At 36.1% G+C, this 21,074-nt stretch overlaps 2 protein-coding genes and 1 long non-coding RNA gene across 9 annotated transcripts in view; 1 reads left to right on the forward strand and 2 right to left on the reverse strand.

The window, feature by feature from the left end:
* The window catches only part of ahcyl2a (adenosylhomocysteinase like 2a), a 14,842-nt gene extending 12,765 nt beyond the window's left edge, over positions 1–2,077 (reverse strand). For 3 of the 5 annotated variants that reach the window (XM_016496530.1, XM_016496526.1, XM_016496527.1), the window contains exons 1-4: positions 1,810–2,077; positions 1,029–1,140; positions 769–912; positions 574–674 (exon numbers count right to left, since the gene is read on the reverse strand). In XM_016496530.1, the coding sequence (XP_016352016.1) occupies positions 574–674; positions 769–912; positions 1,029–1,140; positions 1,810–1,887 (435 nt within the window). In that variant the 5' untranslated portion in view covers positions 1,888–2,077. The remainder of the gene's footprint in view (positions 1–573; positions 675–768; positions 913–1,028; positions 1,141–1,809) is intronic. The other 2 variants (XM_016496528.1, XM_016496529.1) reach the window with 1 other exon arrangement.
* A 6,483-nt stretch (positions 2,078–8,560) lies between these two features.
* On the forward strand, positions 8,561–18,954 carry LOC107696262 (creatine kinase U-type, mitochondrial-like). The gene is made up of 10 exons (XM_016496531.1): positions 8,561–8,801; positions 10,446–10,642; positions 11,456–11,654; positions 11,766–11,861; positions 12,859–13,080; positions 13,173–13,258; positions 13,856–13,979; positions 14,295–14,429; positions 14,585–14,710; positions 17,964–18,954. Exons 2-10 carry the CDS (start codon positions 10,491–10,493, stop codon positions 18,075–18,077), a joined length of 1,254 nt encoding a protein of 417 aa, XP_016352017.1. The 5' UTR covers positions 8,561–8,801; positions 10,446–10,490; the 3' UTR covers positions 18,078–18,954.
* A 72-nt stretch (positions 18,955–19,026) lies between these two features.
* LOC107696239 (uncharacterized) lies at positions 19,027–21,060 on the reverse strand. 3 transcript variants are annotated; one of them, XR_001635067.1, is made up of 6 exons: positions 20,904–21,060; positions 20,640–20,802; positions 20,435–20,559; positions 20,185–20,344; positions 19,797–19,893; positions 19,027–19,690 (listed from the first exon to the last, which is right to left on the reverse strand). It is a non-coding gene; the product is annotated as an uncharacterized LOC107696239 (long non-coding RNA). The 3 variants fall into 3 exon arrangements; XR_001635066.1 differs by having other exon boundaries at positions 20,640–21,060; XR_001635068.1 differs by having other exon boundaries at positions 19,793–19,893; positions 20,640–21,060.
* Positions 21,061–21,074: the final 14 nt, after the last annotated feature.

Below are 21,074 nucleotides of genomic sequence, written 5' to 3' on the forward strand. Positions count from 1 at the left end.
AAAATTGAAGGGGGTCTGAATACTTTCCGTACCCACTGTATATATATATATATATATATATTAGCCATTACCCCTCTCTTGAGTGTCACAAAATCCTTCATAAATCATTCTAAAATGTTAATTTGGTGCTCAAGAAGCATGTATTATTATCAGTGTAAAAACAGTTGTGCTGCTTAATATTTTTGTGGTAATAGAAAGAGAACAGTCAAAAGAACAGTATTTATTTGAAATAGAAACATTTTGTAATATTATGAATGTCCTTACTGTCAATTTTAATCAGTTTAATGGATCCTTGCTGAATAAAAATATTAATTTCTTTTAAAAAATCCTACTGACCCCAGACAGTACAACAGTAGTTTAAACTGTAGTTTAAATATGTATTTATTATTACTTATATTTATGTATTTTTATATTGTATAATCAGCTGAGGTAGGGGGATATGGGAGGTGTTGGGGGTTTCATGTGTCATGACCTTGTAAAACAGGTTTTGTTTTTGTATGAGGTTTTTTTTTTCTGTCAGCACGATACAGTATAGATTCAAAATGCAGTGAAGGGAGTACAGATGACACTTACAGCTGTCTGGGCCGTGATGTGGGTGCATCCCACTATTTTAGCCGCTGCCAATGGTTTCTCACTCTGGGCAGCTTTTCTCAAGGCCATCAATGCAGTCATCTCTTTAATTAATAAAGGTACACATATATTTATTATTTTTTTTTAATATACTGTACAATGCATATTTCCTGTTTTATAACCATACTCTATGCCTACCATCCTCGGCAAGTTCTATCTCTCGACGACCAAAGCCTGCCAGTTTGATGTTTTTGATGCAGAAGTCCCTGTTCCCTTTAGAATTAATCTGTTGCATGTCTCGAGGAGAGACCTCATCTTCTGGATTTTCTGCATCTGAACCCCCTGAAAAATGAGAAACAAAACAAGAATGGAAATTGGGATCAAAGATTGCGATGAAAATACAAAGAACAGCCAAAAATATACATTTTCCAGTTTGATAGAATTTGTGTGGCATCTACCTGAGCTGTTACTGTCTGTAGAGGAATGAGAAATAGAGTGGGACAGGGAGCGGCGTCCCGTCTTTGTTAATCGACTGTCGAATTCTCGCGTCTGCTCAGGATACTGGATTTGCTAAGGAAAAAAAATATTATTATTTTTTTTGTATATTTAATATAATGTAATTTATATAATGTAACCTTTTCCTGCAGAAAAAAATAATAGAATAATTATAATGCTTTTAGACTGTAATGGTAGAAATATTGAAATAGCATTACATGCACAGAAACATATACATTTCAGGTACAGGCAAGAGATCTTAGAGACCAAATATACAGTAACTTGCTCACTAACTTACACATTTAAGAACGAAAGAAAACTTGAAATTAAGCACAGCAAAATATTTATGTGTTTGTTTGTTAGGGTAAGCACTAGTAGTCGCATTGTCTACTAAAATGCATTTATATTTAAACAAAGGTGCTGACACTGCTCCAATATATAAGCAAATAAAATAAAACTAAATAACATTGAATAAAAATGGAATAAAATTATCTTGAGCACCAGGATAGTACAAATCTTTTCACAATCTACTATAGAGTTAAGAATGAAATTGTTTTGTCATATTCATTAAATCAATATAACATTAGTTCAAAATTACTAAATTAACTTTTACTAATAACAAAAAAAATAATAGTAATAATAACCACAAGAAGGACTATATCTGTTTCAGTGCTGCAGTCTTATGACCTAACAAAAAAATCAAACAGATAGATTGCAACTTCCATCTAAACAGATTAGAAATACCTTGATGTTAAGAGATAACACGGCATCTTTTGATTCCCTGTTTTTAGTGAGACTAACCAAGCTGTAGACTTTCCTCATGGTGTCTGATCCTCTTGAGAAATGCGTAGAATAACTCCCACGTAAGCATTTAAAGGCTGAGCCACAACAGTAATTGTCATGCCATGATGTTAAATGAGCAGGCTAGAGAAGCATGGATCCACTGTCCGGTGAAATCCTACACTGTGAGACCAAAGCCTTTACAATAAATTCAGAGTTCTCTGTCCGCTTACATGATTCGACAATGATTAAAGTCTGAGAGGTCACAAAAGTTTCCACAAGTCATTTATTAATTCTGGCCAAGTGCCACTAGCTGCTACTGTGTGGTTTTAGTGCACTGGTCTGTGTTTAGCCCACGTCTCTGTTCAGGGTTGTTAATGATAATCAAGAACGGGTTATTCGGTTACACCTCATTTAGCAGGCGTTTTATCCAAAATGACTTGCTGTTCTCTTACTAAAGGGACAGTCCCCTTGGAGCAACCTGGCGTCAGGTGCCTCTTTCAAGGGCAAAATGGAGGTAAGGCAATTCAAGGCTTATGCTTTCTGCGGTTTAAACTCGGCGCATTTAGTTTATCAAACCAGAAACTTACCCCTACCACATGTGGTATAAAAGAGACAGTTTGCTTCTCACAGAGAGATTTCATTTGGCACACCCTGGGGTCAAGTGTTTAAGGACAAAGTGGAGGTAAGGAAACTAAATGGCTCTCAGATTCAAGGCTTTTTGGTGTTTAAACCCAGCACATTTAGGTTACTATACCCAGATATGTACCCTTACCCCACCTTGTAAGAAACAAGCAGTTCGCTTCTCACAGAGACTGTCTCCTTGACACAACCTGGAAGCAAGGGAACTCAACAACATTCAGATTCATGGGTCTCCCTTTCCAAAGTCAGACCTCAGCACTTCTATACTTTTATCGTAGTGCTCCTGTGGCTCAGTGGTAGAGCATTGCGTTAGCAGTGCAAAAGGTCATGGGTTAGATTCCCAGGGAACACACATACTGGTAAAAAATGTATAGCCTGAATGCACTGTAAGTTGCTTTGGATAAAAGCATCTGATAAATTAATTAAATTATATACACTCCAATGACCAAATCATATATTTAACCCTTTGCAAATCGGGTATAAAACAGAACATTGACAGTTCTGTTGCTTTAGGGACATTCTCATTGAAGGGATCAAGCACTTTGTTCAAGGACAAATTGCTGGTAAAGAACCTACACAACTCTCAGATTCATGGGTATCCCATTCCAAGGTTTGACCTCAGCACTTCTATGCTCTCCAATGACCAGAAAAGACATTTAACCCCTTCTAAATCTGGTATAAAACAGGAAATTGACAGCTCTATTGCTTTAGGGACATTCCTGTTGAAGAAACCTGGGATCGAGTACATTGTTCAAGGACAAATGGTGGTAAAGAACCCAAACAACTCTAAGATTCATGATTCTTCTTTCCCAAAGGTTGACATCACTTTTGTGTTGCCAGCCAAGTTTTGAAACAGGAACACACTGAACACAATAATATGTTGACAAGGGAGACTTATACGTAGTATTAGTTCATTGCATTTATGTCATAAATATTGCCTGTTCTTACATCATAATGTACAACATTAAACAGTACTTTAATGCCCATTGTACTTATTCAGCTTCAGTGGCACTTACTCTTTTTGTTCTTGGCGCTTCAATGACGGCTCCAACATTTTCATCGAACACTTCCTCACTGTTCTGCATTTTTAGGAGCGCAGGTCGCCGGTTTGTTGCTGCCTCCAGCATTCTCAGTAACTTGGAGCTAATCGTTGGTGGTTGTGAGGAATCTCCATCTCCAGCTGTTTCCAGAGCAGAGGAAATTGCAGCTTCACCATTGTGGCTACTCTCTTCCATGCTATCATCGTCTTCCAATGGTGGAGTTGCAGACCGGATCTCAGGTTTGCTGTTGAGACTGCTGTCCATTTCAATGTCTTTAGTGTTGAAGTTACAGACAGTTGCTCTTTTGAACAAACGGGTCTTAAAGGTGTGTAAACATTGCCTTCATATTAACTGATTGTGGAAACAGAGAGTAAATGGCATGCGGGTAGAGGAGAGGTTTTATACCCTTGGGCTTGGTTTATTTCTGTTTGATACTGTAATATTATTCTTATATTATTCTTCTTGGCTGACAAAGTTGTTCTTTTGAAATTTTTTCATCAAAGAATCTTGAATAAAATGTGTCGCCGTTTATATGAAAATATTAAGCATAACAACTGTTTTTAATATTGATAATAAGAAATGTTATTATAGCATATTAGAATGATTTCTGAAGGATCATGTGACACTGAAAACTGGAGTAATGATACTGAAAATTCAACCATGCCATGACAGGAATAAATTACATTTTATAATAGAAATTCAGGGTAATTGGGACATTTGGGACAATGGCAAAAATTATCCCAATTTATCTGAATTCGCCCTATACAGCTATTTTAAATTGTAATAATATTTCACAGTATAACTATTTTAGTGTGCAAATACATTTTATCTGAGCAAATACATTTTATTTTTGGTGAGCATAAGAGACTTCTTTCAAAAACATAAAAAATTTTACTGACCCCAAACTTGTTTAAGTAAGCAATGAGTTGACTCATTTTGCTTGAAAGTAATGGGTTTTATCTGAGGTAAACAAAACCTTTTATTGAATATACTTATATTCACTTGTCAATTCAGATTCACTTTTAAATTAGTGCTTGTGTATGGCATTATCACTTAAATATAGCTATGATAGTGGTGTTTTTTTTATTTATTTCCATGAGTTTTCAGACTATCATTAAAGTAATACAACGTTTGAGGAAAGATCTGTTTACAGGAAACTCGCCTGTTGTGTTGGCTAAATACAGAGTGACAGAAATCATGTGTCTCTTGAGATTAAGGTTGCTCCATTTAACAGGTTTTTGCTTTCGTTTTAAAAGTGTAGCTACAAGCTGGATTTTGATTGCTAATAACGCTCACTTCTAACAGATTTAAGATGGACATTTTTCTAGATAACACTGACAGATCCATAAATCTCCCAATTGTAAGGTGGTTGTCTAAAAGTATAGTAGCTGCCCCTTTCTACCTTTCATGGCTTATTGATTCCTAGCTGCCACTAGATGAGGCTTTCATCAATCCTTATTGAATGTCCTGACATTCATTTTTGGATGAAATCAAGGCTATAAAATTATCAGATGAGACACAATGTATAGCCTGAATGCACTGTAAGTTGCTTTGGATAAAAGCATCTGATAAATTAATTAAATTATATACACTCCAATGACCAAATCATATATTTAACCCTTTGCAAATCGGGTATAAAACAGAACATTGACAGTTCTGTTGCTTTAGGGACATTCTCATTGAAGGGATCAAGCACTTTGTTCAAGGACAAATTGCTGGTAAAGAACCTACACAACTCTCAGATTCATGGGTATCCCATTCCAAGGTTTGACCTCAGCACTTCTATGCTCTCCAATGACCAGAAAAGACATTTAACCCCTTCTAAATCTGGTATAAAACAGGAAATTGACAGCTCTATTGCTTTAGGGACATTCCTGTTGAAGAAACCTGGGATCGAGTACATTGTTCAAGGACAAATGGTGGTAAAGAACCCAAACAACTCTAAGATTCATGATTCTTCTTTCCCAAAGGTTGACATCACTTTTGTGTTGCCAGCCAAGTTTTGAAACAGGAACACACTGAACACAATAATATGTTGACAAGGGAGACTTATACGTAGTATTAGTTCATTGCATTTATGTCATAAATATTGCCTGTTCTTACATCATAATGTACAACATTAAACAGTACTTTAATGCCCATTGTACTTATTCAGCTTCAGTGGCACTTACTCTTTTTGTTCTTGGCGCTTCAATGACGGCTCCAACATTTTCATCGAACACTTCCTCACTGTTCTGCATTTTTAGGAGCGCAGGTCGCCGGTTTGTTGCTGCCTCCAGCATTCTCAGTAACTTGGAGCTAATCGTTGGTGGTTGTGAGGAATCTCCATCTCCAGCTGTTTCCAGAGCAGAGGAAATTGCAGCTTCACCATTGTGGCTACTCTCTTCCATGCTATCATCGTCTTCCAATGGTGGAGTTGCAGACCGGATCTCAGGTTTGCTGTTGAGACTGCTGTCCATTTCAATGTCTTTAGTGTTGAAGTTACAGACAGTTGCTCTTTTGAACAAACGGGTCTTAAAGGTGTGTAAACATTGCCTTCATATTAACTGATTGTGGAAACAGAGAGTAAATGGCATGCGGGTAGAGGAGAGGTTTTATACCCTTGGGCTTGGTTTATTTCTGTTTGATACTGTAATATTATTCTTATATTATTCTTCTTGGCTGACAAAGTTGTTCTTTTGAAATTTTTTCATCAAAGAATCTTGAATAAAATGTGTCGCCGTTTATATGAAAATATTAAGCATAACAACTGTTTTTAATATTGATAATAAGAAATGTTATTATAGCATATTAGAATGATTTCTGAAGGATCATGTGACACTGAAAACTGGAGTAATGATACTGAAAATTCAACCATGCCATGACAGGAATAAATTACATTTTATAATAGAAATTCAGGGTAATTGGGACATTTGGGACAATGGCAAAAATTATCCCAATTTATCTGAATTCGCCCTATACAGCTATTTTAAATTGTAATAATATTTCACAGTATAACTATTTTAGTGTGCAAATACATTTTATCTGAGCAAATACATTTTATTTTTGGTGAGCATAAGAGACTTCTTTCAAAAACATAAAAAATTTTACTGACCCCAAACTTGTTTAAGTAAGCAATGAGTTGACTCATTTTGCTTGAAAGTAATGGGTTTTATCTGAGGTAAACAAAACCTTTTATTGAATATACTTATATTCACTTGTCAATTCAGATTCACTTTTAAATTAGTGCTTGTGTATGGCATTATCACTTAAATATAGCTATGATAGTGGTGTTTTTTTTATTTATTTCCATGAGTTTTCAGACTATCATTAAAGTAATACAACGTTTGAGGAAAGATCTGTTTACAGGAAACTCGCCTGTTGTGTTGGCTAAATACAGAGTGACAGAAATCATGTGTCTCTTGAGATTAAGGTTGCTCCATTTAACAGGTTTTTGCTTTCGTTTTAAAAGTGTAGCTACAAGCTGGATTTTGATTGCTAATAACGCTCACTTCTAACAGATTTAAGATGGACATTTTTCTAGATAACACTGACAGATCCATAAATCTCCCAATTGTAAGGTGGTTGTCTAAAAGTATAGTAGCTGCCCCTTTCTACCTTTCATGGCTTATTGATTCCTAGCTGCCACTAGATGAGGCTTTCATCAATCCTTATTGAATGTCCTGACATTCATTTTTGGATGAAATCAAGGCTATAAAATTATCAGATGAGACACATATAGTTTGTTGAAAACCAGTGCATATAGGAAGAATATGACATATCCAAGAGTTCTCCAATAACAAAAAAAAGATTAGTTAGGAATATATAAGGGTGGTTGTATAATTAGGTGAACCATTCTGTCCACTATAGGATGTTCAAAAAAAAAAAATTATAATTCTAAATTAGTTATTCCATTATTTTAAAAGAATAGATTATAATATCTTTGTTTAATTTTCTCTTGATTTTTCTTTCTAATTTATAATTTAGTTGAAATAAGATATTTATGAAATGTCTTTAATTTATTTTGTCATGTTCTGAATGCAGCTTTCTTAGGTTACCAAGCTGTTTATTATTTGATAACCTAATTTAGAAACAACCTAGGTTTTTTGTTATGAAATCAAAGTCAATGGATAGCTGCTTCAAGTCTTTCCCGCTCATCGTATCCAGTGAATGCGGAACCATGCCAGCGGACGTAGAGAAAGTAACGCCGCCTTGTGGTGAGTTTATTCAGTGCTGTTTGGAACTGTGGAATTGGATTCTTTGTCGGTTTAGGGTGAAATCTTGAAAATACGTTTTACAAATTTTCAGACTTTTATAACATGCATGCTGTGCAGACGATCTTAATGCTGTTTGAAAAAGCTTAAATAAAGCTGTGCCATAAACCCCATTAACATGGGTCTAAACAATTTTATAAACTGTCTCACTGCTCCCTCTGTTGGAATTATTCTGCTATAAGCAAACATATATATATATATATATATATATATATTGTATATGTATATGTATATATAAATGCAGAAAAACTACTTCAATGTCTATAAAAGTAGTTTTATATTAGCTATCAATTTTACATACATAACTGATTGTTTAATAAGTCAAAAGAATAAGCAATAAGAACTTTAATCCACTTTAATTTTTTTTGTGCTGAAAAACAAAATTTGTTACAGAAGAAAGAAGTTTTGGTGTTACATATATTTTAAGTTCTTGCTTTAACTGTATTTGTTAGTAGTGTCCATTTTCGCTTTCCATTAAGACTTCAGGAGCCTTGCAGTTCAACAATTAGACATTTATCAGTTATTAAACAATACAGATGATACAGACAATAATGGCCTTAAGCTGAATGTTGTTTTGTTACTCTTTTGCATAGTGGGGATTTTTTTGTTAAATTGTTTAGTTGATTTTAATGACATCAAGGTAATAGTGTTGTAAGGTAGGCTGTAAAGGGATGTGTCAGTTATCCCGTCGTCACAGTGACCTTTGAACTGATAGTGGCTTCATTATCTCATACCCAGCTCTGATGACACCGGACACAGATAAGGAATCCAGTCTTGATTTTGTTCCCAGGAAACATTTGGCAGCATTAGCCAGCCAATGAATGAATGGCACAGTGCTGCTTGAGTGTTATGGGTACGGCAGGTCAAACAAAAGGAAGTCTTAACCACGCCATGGCACTGTAATAAAGGACACACCTATTTCTGCTCTACTGCACTGAAGAAAGTAAAAGCTTTGCCCTTGTACCTGGCTCCTACTGTACTTCAGAAAATAAGACCAACTTCGGCGGATTAAAAGTATCTGGTATGTGAATTTCATTTCAAATATGCTTGACAGTTCATAAAGCAATGTAATGTATCATTCATTTTCCAGCATTGCTATAGTGCTTTGACATTTGGTGAATGACAAGCTTGTTCAGACATTCCACGTTTGCACTGCATTTCAGTAGAAATATCCCTGTATTATACAAAGTCTGCAGTTCACTCAGTGACATTTCTGCCTTGCATCATTTAAACACTGATTTATTCTCACAATAATGACCAGCTTGCTGCACAATACAGTAAGGGATTATTATACAGGCTTTAGTTCCTTTTGCCTACGGTAATTCTCTTGTTTATTTCACATGATTTCTGCGAAGTATCCTAGTGGAACGGTTTAAACCAGGATTTTAATCCCAACTAAGACCAGTAAATGCTATGAACTTGTCTTAATGGTTAGGCATGATTCAGGCTTATGATGAATGTAGGTTAACCCAGTTATTCCCATACTGTTTGTTTCATATGAGCACATATGAAACAAACAGTAAGTATTTTATGTTTTTATACAAGTTTTTTTAGACAAGAGAATGACAATATGGGGGTTCTCAGACTGGTCATAAATCTGACTGCTGACAAGTGATCGTGACGAATCTTAATATTATATGAATAACAGACCTTAAATATTACAGCAAACATGGTCCTTGTATCTGTATTCCATATTTTAAGTGCTTCCTTTTATGGAGTCTTGAGACAGACATCAAATAGTGTATCTGGTCATGTGACTTACAGCACACCTGTTAAAATGTTCACATGCTGTTAAAACAATCTGCACTTTTACTAATATTTAAAATAACTACAACTTGATTCAGACCCATCAAACTGAAAAGCAATTTGAATCACAAATGTGAAATGCTGTGTAAAATGGGTTAAATTCACTAGCCACTGTGTGGAAATCTTCTAGAAGGTGATACGAGACCGAAAACATATTTAAGCAAATATACTTGCTTATGCATTTGTTTGCAATTATAAACGAACATAGTCACGCGGCTAAAATGAGTTATATAACATAACAGAACCAAGAACCATCCGTTTATGATGTGTTTTAGCATTTTTAACCTTCTTAGGATAACTTAAAGACCAGTCTAAGGTGAACTTGTAAGGCTCCTTTGTGCAATTAAACTATATCATAGTATCACACCACAGGAAAAAAAAATCTCAACCTATATCTAAATAACCATAGAATTAACGGGGTCACTCATCAGCCAATCCCTAGCGCGCATGCGCATGCTGCAGACGGGCGTGTGTTGTTTCACAGGTAAGGCTGAACCAATGGGCTTCAAAGTCACGTACAAGGTTCAAAAGAGCTGTCAGTTACTTCATGGTTAACAACACATTTATTGTTCCCTTTTGGTACCTTAAAACGACATTAATAAAATTGAACCACTTTGGGACCCTAATGAAATAGCCTAAGTGTAAGGACATTCAAGGTTGTTGACTGGTTTACTGTAAGGTTTGGGAGAAGCTGCACTGGTATCTGTGAGATTCTGAATCATCTCGTCTTGCTGCTGCTGCCTCGGAGGGGAGGGTGATCGGACGGCTGTTGTGTTGGGAGAAGGGCCGATATCCGCAGCATTCCCCTGCATCCTCCAGTAATCCAAGTTTCTATCCTTCTGTCTGTCCATTCTTCAAGACCACGTTCATCTGGAGAGACCTTGTCTGCTTCTGTAGGGTTAAAATGGCAAGCAGCTTCGCACGGGTTTTGTCCAGTAAAAGGAAGGTGGGAATCTTGTCGTTGGTCGGTGCGGGATCTCTGACCGTGGGATTCTTCCTGAACAGAGAGCAGCATGTCAATGCAGGAGCGCACGTCCGGAGAATCTATCCTCCTAGGTAACTACAACCATACCCGTGTTTTATAACGACAATATCATACATAAAACAATTAAATATTGTGATAAAATGCCAAACAAACCATTGTATTGTAGCTATTGGACAAATGCTTTAGTGGGCGTCAAATATGTTGATTCATATGAGTCAGGAATGATCCAGTTCCACAGTCGCATATTATATATTATATTATATTATATTATATTATACCTTTTCAATTTTGTATTCTACATTGTAGATCTAAATGTTTCGTTTAGATCTTTTAAATACAGTAGGTACTAACCTTCGAATTAACCCTTTAATTTTTTCATGTACGAAATGAATGCAAAATAATTAATTATTTAATTTGTTTGTACACATTAATTCATATCCTCATAATTCACATTTTGTTAAAAATCCCCATGCAGTGTGGTTGAACACTGGTTGTATCCAAAAAACACGAGACAGGCAGCGTAAAAGCTTTTGACGCGTACGCAACGCGTCGATGACATTCTAGAACTCCGTTTTTGATAGCAGCTACGCGTTCCGAACGCGGTTATGACGCTCAAAAGCGCTGTCTTGATAGGGAGCACACGCGGTTATGACGCTCAAAAGCGCTGTCTTGATAGGGAGCACACGCGGTTATGACGCTCAAAAGCGCTGTCTTGATAGGGAGCACACGCACACAAGGATCTGACGCGTACAGAACGCGGGTTTGACGCTCAAAAACACCGTTTTGATAGACAGGCCCAACAAAACTGTCTTGGTAGGCAGCTTGTTTGGTTTTGAGACAGAGCCATTGTCCTTGATTTTCAGCTTAGTTCTCTTTCCAAACAGTGCTGAATATCCAGATTTGCGGAAGCACAATAACTGTATGGCCAGTCACCTGACTCCTGCTGTATATGCCAAGCTGAGTGATAAAACCACTCCTAATGGTTACACTTTGGACCTGGCTATCCAAACTGGCGTGGACAACCCAGGCCACCCCTTTATTAAGACAGTAGGAATGGTGGCAGGGGATGAGGAGTCATATGAGGTGAGAGGATATTATATATATATATATATATATAATATTTCACACATTTTTGGCATAATAAGAGGTTAGCACTTTTGGAGCACGAAAGTACATCAAACATGTTTTGTGCAGGTCTTTGCTGGCATTTTTAACCCAGTCATCAAAGAAAGGCACAATGGTTATGACCCCTGCACCATGAATCATCCCACTGACCTGGATGCCAGTAAGGTAGGAGTAAATGTTTTAGTTACACATACAACATTGACAGTAGGGTGTTTCTTGAACTGTGGGCACTTTTATTTCCCAAAAGTCTTGGAATGCCTTCATAATTCATTTTTGATACTCTTCAAATGTGTTTTAAAATAGATCTTATAGATATATTTTTTAATACATTTATAGATAGATTTTGTGGTTTTAACCATGTCACAGACCCAGACATTCAATCTTGAAATAAACACATTTTAAATATTAAATACTACATGGTTCATATTAATATATATAAATAAGAAATCTATATAAATATATTAAATATAAATGTACTTTATTTTAATATGTCCTTGTTACACATGTTAAGAATATGTACTTTAGTAATAACAGTATATTATATGTAACTACAAGCAACTAACACAGTATGTTGTTAATTAATTACTTAGAAATCATTTTTGTAATTGCACTGTAACAAGGAAAAAAATAAATATAAATTACTATTTAATTGTGTGTATTTAGGAATCATAAAATGCTAGCTATGAAATTAGCCTTGGCAAGTTACCAATTTTATTCTAAAAATGTTTAAAGTTAGCATTAAATCTGTTTTCCAAATGCATGTTATAGATCTTATTGTGAATGATTCATTTATGTACATGTTTTTTTTTTTTTTCATAACGATCTTCTGGTGAAAGTGACCTACAATCAATAAAATATATTTATTTTTGTTAATTTGAATTTAATCGCTAAATTTTACATTTTGATTTTAAATGTTTGGATTTTTTTAAATGTAATACTCAGATTTGTTTAAATCTGAGAAAAATCATTTAAAAAAAATACATTTGTAATTCAGTTAGTAACTTTAAAATGCCATTTCCACCACAAAATGAACAAACAAACGGCACCTAGTTATAATATCACGATAGTTTGGCATTCTTTTAAATAGGAAAGCAGGTCACAAACACAAGCCTTACAGTTTCAAGTTACTTCCATTATGTTCAACCTACTTTCGTCCCATCAGATACGGGGAGGCCAATTCGATGACAAGTACGTGCTGTCGTCTCGAGTCAGGACAGGTAGGAGTATCCGAGGCCTGAGTCTGCCCCCGGCCTGCACCCGCGCTGAGCGCAGAGAGGTGGAGAGGGTCGTGATTGATGCCTTGGCAGGCCTAAAAGGGGATCTGGCTGGAAAATACTTCAGTCTCACTGTAATGACCGAACAAGAGCAGCAGCAGCTCATTGATGTGGGTATATTCACAAATATGATGATATGTAATTCATTGCTGTCGACTCAACCCAAAAAGTATTCATGCTACCCTTTCGTTTTCCTGTATAGGATCACTTCCTGTTTGATAAGCCTGTGTCACCCCTGCTGACATGTGCAGGCATGGCTCGCGACTGGCCCGACGCAAGAGGCATCTGGTGAGTTTAACCTCAGCCAGAAGGAGTTGAGTGGTTTGGTGGCGAACAAAGTCCTCTGGCAGGACTGCGTTTCATCCAGAAATAGTCTGAAGCAACCTCTACCGCCATGTGCTGTGGTTTGATATCGATCACGGAGTGTACCCATGGCTCACTTACATCTCCTGCATAATTCATCCTCTTTTTTTCCTCTTCTTCCTTCTGCCTGCAAGGGAAAGTGTGCCAGTGTTGCCAGACTCAATTTGGAAATTACCTCTGATTTAATACGCTGATGGTTTTTGAGCTAACAAAGCACTTCTGATAACATTAGAGACTAAAAGTGAGACTAAAATGTAATAAGGTCAAGGGTAACTAGGTTTGGGAAACAAGAACAGGTTCTTATTTTAAAAATAACAGAACCATTTTGCAGATGTGGACATATTGACGTATTAAAATACACAACAAGTGTGAAAACAAAGCTCTTATCAATCGGTTGTTTTAGTGAATGAAAAACATGCAGTGCAATCAGTGTCATCCAATTCATATATATTCATATATGCATACAGTATATTTACAGGCCAAAGACACTGAACAGATTTAACACATGCCTTTCAATTCCAGGCACAACAATGAGAAAACCTTCCTGGTGTGGGTCAACGAGGAAGACCACACTCGTGTGATCTCCATGGAGAAGGGGGGCAACATGAAGAGGGTCTTTGAGCGTTTCTGCAAGGGTCTCCAAGAGGTGAGGTCATGCACGTGTACGTATGTGGCTCTCACGCACTGTTAAAACCACACAAGCCTCCATTATTTATCCAGCAGAGATGCTGCAGCTGTTTATTGCAGCTCAGAGCAATGCCCTTTTGTGGACATACAGTTGTAAACACATCGTCCTGGCAGATGGGGATCTGTGTGTGATTATGTGTGTGGGTCTGTCTAGTCTGTTGCTCCTTCTAAAAGGGAATCATAATTACATGTCGCATGTTTAATTTTTGATCATTTTTAGTTCAAACAGATCACTCTTGTATCTTTCTCACAAGACTCTCTCTTTGTCCCTCAGGTTGAGAGACTAATTCAGGAGAAGGGTTGGGAATTCATGTGGAACGAGCATCTGGGTTACATTCTCACTTGTCCGTCAAACCTGGGCACAGGGCTAAGAGCTGGCGTCCATGTCACTCTTCCTCGCCTCAGCAAGGTCCTCGCTCTAGAAATACATTATAAACTTTCTCACCTATTCAGCCTATGTCATGTTAACAATTTTGCAGATACTTAGGTGTTAGGGTGACCCAATAAACAGTTAAGAAGCACATTAATATGTTATGTCTATTGTGTATTGTCTTTTTCTTGCAGGACCCTCGTTTCCCTAAGATTCTGGATAACCTGCGACTCCAGAAAAGGGGGACTGGAGGAGTAGACACCGCAGCTGTCGGAAACACTTTTGATATTTCCAATCTGGACAGGCTGGGCCAATCAGAGGTCAGTGATGTCACAATCAATCAATCAATTAAAGTTTTAAGAAATTCAGATAATATTCAAATTCTTCACTAATTTGTCTAAATACAGTAAATAAAAAATAAAACACTAAAAATCAAAAACATTTTAAATGTAACAAGTGAATTTAGGCATCACAATATTATATAATGTAATGTATACTATGAAAAATGGATTTATAAAATTAATAGTTCCGGTCCTTGATTCTGATTGGTTGAGCCGCGTTCTAAGCTGTTGTCAATTACTCTACAAACATACACCTTTGTTTACGTTTGTGTGTTGCTCGGCAACCACTTTGTTGCAACCACAACTGATTCTGAGCAACTATATTGTTTGGTGGAAGAATAATGTTTTTATTAATATCATTACACTTTATTTGCTCTGTTTTATTTTGTGAAACCTTACTACGTATATGGAATAACCGTTTTATAAAAGCAATAAGCCCCGTGAAGTCACGGTTTACAGTGAATTTATAACAGCTAAGGGGCGTTGTTAGGCACGATGCGAAGCGGAGTTCACTGTAAACCACGGCTTCTTGGGGCTTATTGCTTTAATTCATTTTGTGAGAGATTACATTTAACTGTGTTATTTATTTATTAGTGTCAAACTGAGTGTTAGATGAAGACTTAAGTAATATATATATATATATATATATATATATAAAATATTTGTCAGGCATGTGCTGGGGGGTGGATGTGTTGTCTGCTTGAGCACCTGCCCCTTTCCCCCTTGATGCCCAAAGTGCCCTTTTGTCAAAGGTTTTTTTTTTTGTAATTAAATTCCATTTTCCATTTAAATAATAATATGATAATACATAATAAATTAAATAATAATTTAGCCGTAAATAAAATGATCCACATGATGACCTTTCACCTGACGATCTGATCTGGGATGATCCCTGATGTTCAGACAACTTTAGTAATTTAGCGCACTACCAGGATAGCTTCAATAATGTCCGCGGCTGCTGGTTTTGTGGAGTTCTCAGCGGAGCGGTGTGCTTGTATACTTTTATTATTAAATTATTATTATTTTACAAGAACGACGTGAAGAGAGCATGCACAGCTGTTGTTTATATTGCTGTGTGTAGCCTGTGGAAGTCACGTTAGCTTCAGCATGGGGTGTAGCCATCATTTCAGATTTTTTTTTAAATTAATTAATTAATTATTATTTTTTTTTCTAATTGACAGGTTTTATTCTTTTTATCTCTTATTTTTAATTGGCTAAGAAATCAAATACACTGCTGGATAATAACCAATAATTTGTATTCTATAATATTTTTGTGCTATATTTTCCTAATGCCAATTTTATGATTGGTTTATAAAGGCTACTACAAACACCTTTTTCCCATTTTTATCACAGAATAAGGCAGGAAATATATTTGATAGTTTCTATACTAAATTATATGTCAATTAGCACTGCATTATTCATATAATTTATTTCCTGGAGACGACTTGAAAAACACCCATAAACCATATATTTTCTCAATTGTGTGTTTATTGTCTTCACGTTTCATCAGTGAAAACGTTTCTGCTTTTTATTCAGCTCAGCTACAGCAGATATTGGTTTGCCTACAGCGATAGCCGGATGCCTTTGTCCATATTAGGGATTTCCTGCACGTCATAAAATATTACTTCCATAAGTCCGTTTGGGACTTTCTGTATGAGAGCGTCCTCCGGCTTCGAGTATGAATGAAACAGACACTTCATGAGAGCTTTTAGTGCTCCATGATGTTCACATTGCCTCATTTTGGATACGAATAAAAAGTCAGGTCATGCATAGACTATCTTGTCTCTTTGAATTTAAATCTAGATTTATTTACACTGGCCCGTGAAAACCTCTACGTGAACACACCTGCCCGAATAAAGTGCGGGGGACGAATTTACATTTGATTAAAATTAAATATTTATTAAATATTAAAAATGCAGCTAACTTGTTCTACACACAGTGGTGCCTGTTCTCTTTCGTTCTTGCTGTTTAGTTGAGAAAAGTTTAATGGGCATCGAGGGGTCTTGTCTTTTTTATGTTATCTGACTAAAAACTGTTTATACTTTGAACTATTATTATTACAGTATTTATTTAAAAAACATAGAGTGCCTTAAAATTATTATTACAACACTGGCAAAACAGGCTTATACTGATTTTCTCATCCTCCGAATTATACTTATCAATCCTGTTTTTGTTATTATTATCATTCAAACAATGAATACATTTAGAACAGGACAAGAATAGAATTCCATTTTAAATGTGACAGAAATATTTTTTCTACAACAGCAACAGAAGTGTTTACAACATCAAAATCCTGTTTTTATTATCATTATCATTCAAACAATGAATACATTTAGAACAGGACAAGAATAGAATTCCATTTTAAATGTGACAGAAATATTTTTTCTACAACAGCAACAGAAGTGTTTACAACATCAAAACAACAGAAGAAATAATTCTTTAACTTTTAAACTTAAAATGGTCTTTTCTGTTCTGTGTTCCTTTTTCAAAACTGCGTCACAGCATTTGCTGCTGTATCAATACAGAAGCCTCCGTATCGTAATGCATTACACTACATTGCTGTATTGATATTTTGAGCACAGCCCTATTTAAAGCCATGTGCCCCTTTTATACTTTAAGCATCTGCCCCTCCAAAGGTCTCAGCACGGCCCTGATATATTTTTACCAGCCATGAAACTGTACATGCATTATTTCATTAAAAAGAGGCCGAAAAATTGGAGAAACCGATTGCAATTTTTATTATTAATATTTATTATTTAATCAAATTATGAAAATTAAATAAAGAATAAAGAAATAGACTGTAAAGAATTTCATAATAATTTTAATTTATATAGAAGTTTGTGAGAAGCATCTTTTACTGTGAACCATGAAAAGATAACAGTGCTTCACTCTGAAACACACAACACATCAGATTACATATTTATATAATTACAATGCAGTCTTTATAATTTCATAATCACGCTAAACCATATTGTATTTTCAGGCATTGTTAGAATTATTAAAAAAAAGGTTACAGGCCAACTGCTGAATAACACTGTTTCAAACACCCGCCAAAGATGATTTTTACTCGTATTTGGTACTTGGCGAGTGTTAATTTTAGGCCCCGAGTACTGATATATTGTGGCGAGTAAATGATGACAGAATTTTGATGTTTAGATGAACCGTCTCTTTAAAAACTGAAAAAATTTAATTACCTCACCATGATTTCTTGTCTTTATCAATATGTGCTCAGGTCCAGCTGGTTCAGACTGTGATAGATGGAGTGAACTATCTCATTGAATGCGAGAAGAAACTGGAGAGAGGCCAAGACATCAAAATCCCCGCCCCCATCAGCCAGTTTAAATAGACTGGCAGTCTCGCTTAGCTCCGCCCTTCTCCTGGCTCCTCCCTCTCGTGTGTTCCTTCCTCCTTCAATATTCCACTGATACTGATCCATAAGCATGCCTCTGTGTTTCGCCAGACATACCACATTCCAGTATAAAACAGGAGTGAATGTATCGTACATCATGATTGTGTTCATGTGACGCTATTGATTTGTCACATTGTAACTTACTTGATTGTGTTGCAATAATACTATAATAGCCATTGTCAAGATTTGCCTCAGGTGTCAGAGAATTAAACAGATGTTTTTGTTTAAGATGTTGACTATATAAACCGCTGAAGGGTTTTGGAGAGTGTTTTATTGTACATTTTACTGTTGTTATAATTGAAAATAGGCGAAAAGCAAAACTACCACTGAAATAATTCATTTAAAGGTGCTCAGTCATGTTTTATGTTGCACTGGGAGTTGGTTTGTACTGACACCTAGTGGTATGGATGAAGCATAGTAGAACTGCTTTATTTGTGGTTTAAAATGCCTGCCTCCAGAAGCAACCCAATCCATGTAAAATAAAGCAGATGCTGATATGTATCTTTAAGCTTTGAAAGTCTTGCCATCCTGAAGTATAAAGGAGCTACCATGTGGCGAAATTTATATATATATATATATATATCCTATCCCAGTGTCGCTGTTTTCAGTGGATTCAGCATGAGATCTGTGCCAAGGTGACTTTTGAGAGTTCAATCTTCACAGTTATTTTTCTAATTGGGTAGTATCTGAGGTGAAGTCACAAGGCTTGTACATTGCATTATGTTGGAAAACTTATTTAATATATATTAAAATCACAGACAGATTGACAGAATAATAGATTTAATAGAATTAATTAAAAAGTGTCAATTGCCAACAAGCAGTTATCATTACAATATATCATTAAAATGAAAAGGCTTATTGTCTTATATTACTAATGTCTACGAATGTCATTTCAGAAAGTATTCAAAATATACATTTTATTATGAATGAGTGAACTGTATAAAAAAACACATCTTTCATTGTCTAACCAATCCAGTGTTCGTGACGACGAACAGAATTCATAGAGCAGGTTTGCTGATGCATTCTTATTACTTTTCTGAGCAGTCGTGCAGGTTAAGGAAACCCTGAACTGTGTCACAACAGATAATAAGTAATTGGTGTTCTTTTTTTATAATAAATGAATTAGATTATGATTAGGTAAAATGCCATTAAAGAGGAAAATATTTTGCACTGCAGCATTGTATGTTTGAATGAAAATACTCTATCCAGACTGGATCAAATGTAATGTTGCAGTTGCAATCACTGATCATGAAAACGCTTGGCGTTCATTCCCACCTAATATATCCTGAAGCTGGTCCATCTCCTCTAGGTTGCGCTGGAGCTTTTCTATCAGCTCAAAGTACCTGCAGAGATTGTCCTCACGCCAGCACTCTGTCTCACAGTCATCCTGAAACTCATCCGCCTGAATAAACGCATCCAGACCCATGTCCCACTCTAGCTCATGTTTCGAGGTATGGTTTCATGTTTCCAAACGAGCATTTGGACTTTCATGTTTTTCCTCATCTTTGACAGGTTTGTGGTCCTTCAGTTGGTTTGTCTGGCTTATTGCCCTGAAATCACAATCTGAATGTTTGAACATGTTTAACAAGTCAACATAAACCACAGGCATCTAGTAACCTCTTCACTGCGCAGTGAAAACATTATTTGTTCACCTACTCCATATTACTTGCTTTGAAAATCTCTGCTCTGCATAGGATTTTCAATTGCTGCACCTCTTTGGAGAGATTGGAACGCATTTCCTGAACGTCATCAACTGTGGACATAAAGGAAACGAATGAAATGTTACAGTTAAGAATATACATAGACTACCATTCAAACGTTTAGGGTCGGTAGGGCTGCTGGATAACCTTTTTTCTTACGTGTAACCTCAAGATGAAATTTTTATAGAGAAAAACTTTATTTTTTTTTTAAGAAATATACTCAGAAAGGCACTAAAACAATTATTTTCACCTTGTTCTGGGTGTAATTTTGTGCATCACTGAATAAAGAAAATCACTGTGTTTAGAACAATCAATATCTCTTTATATACTGTAAGAATACATACTTATAAGGGTAATAAAAATACAGGTCATCAAGGCTCCAAATGCAAACCACACCATAATGAATAATCCAGTTTAGCTCTGGAACTCTCTGAATGTCTTTCAGTAAATCAAACCAGTGCTCCAAGGTAAAAATACTGTGTGATGAATGCACTGGGTAAATCTCTAAAAAAGAAGACAAGCACATCCATTCAGAACATCAAACCCACACCTAATAAAATAAACTTCAGGTTTTCACAATGAAAATGACCTCACTTGAAATCATCCTTGCAGAGCAGACCTTCAATGTTGGAGTTGGTGTATTTTTCGAAAGGAATTACTCCAAACACAGCAACAACTAAAAAGCCCATTAACAACACTGGAAATATCATTTTCACAGTCTGTTGAAAGTAGTTAGCATTGTTAGCTTTAATGAATCATTGTTTCTTACACAGTACTGGCTTTATGGATAATTGCATACCCCACGTGCTTTGTAGATTGTCTGCAACATAACACGAATATCTTGGAATCTGGAGACGATCTTCAAACATCGGAGGACACGAAACTGGGTGAGAAGTTTTTTACATTTTTTGCTGTATGAGCGCACCTTTGAAGGTCTCGGGGAGAATCGCTGGAAGAACAGGCTAACAGAAAACAATGTTACATGGGGTGTCCTTGTCAAGTTGTTGACCACGTGTGTAATTTTTGAAAGACAGAGAAATATTCCAGGTTCATAACAAGTTACCTCAACTGACAGCACCGGACTACAGTAAAAAAACAGTATTTTGTTGTCAGTCGGAGCTCAAGTGCTCGTCAATCTTTAGCTCTGCCCACGGCGCGCCTGCAGGAGCTCGGCTTTTTCCGGAGAGAATCGTAAAGCTGTATCTTTCTTTTATAAATATGATAAACTAAAGAC

The sequence above is a fragment of the Sinocyclocheilus anshuiensis genome, unplaced genomic scaffold (genome assembly GCF_001515605.1).
Source record: "Sinocyclocheilus anshuiensis isolate Anshui unplaced genomic scaffold, SAMN03320099.WGS_v1.1 scaffold778, whole genome shotgun sequence".
In the NCBI taxonomy this organism is placed as follows: Eukaryota; Metazoa; Chordata; class Actinopteri; order Cypriniformes; family Cyprinidae; genus Sinocyclocheilus; species Sinocyclocheilus anshuiensis.

Coding starts and splice junctions, on each gene's coding strand:
- LOC107696262 (XM_016496531.1), top strand. CDS start 10,491: ATGGCAAGCAGCTTCGCACGGGTTTTGTCCAGTAAAAGGAAGGTGGGA. Junction 11,655..11,765: donor GGGATGAGGAGTCATATGAG/GTGAGAGGATAT, acceptor TGTTTTGTGCAG/GTCTTTGCTGGCATTTTTAA. Junction 13,081..13,172: donor AGCAGCAGCAGCTCATTGAT/GTGGGTATATTC, acceptor TTTCCTGTATAG/GATCACTTCCTGTTTGATAA.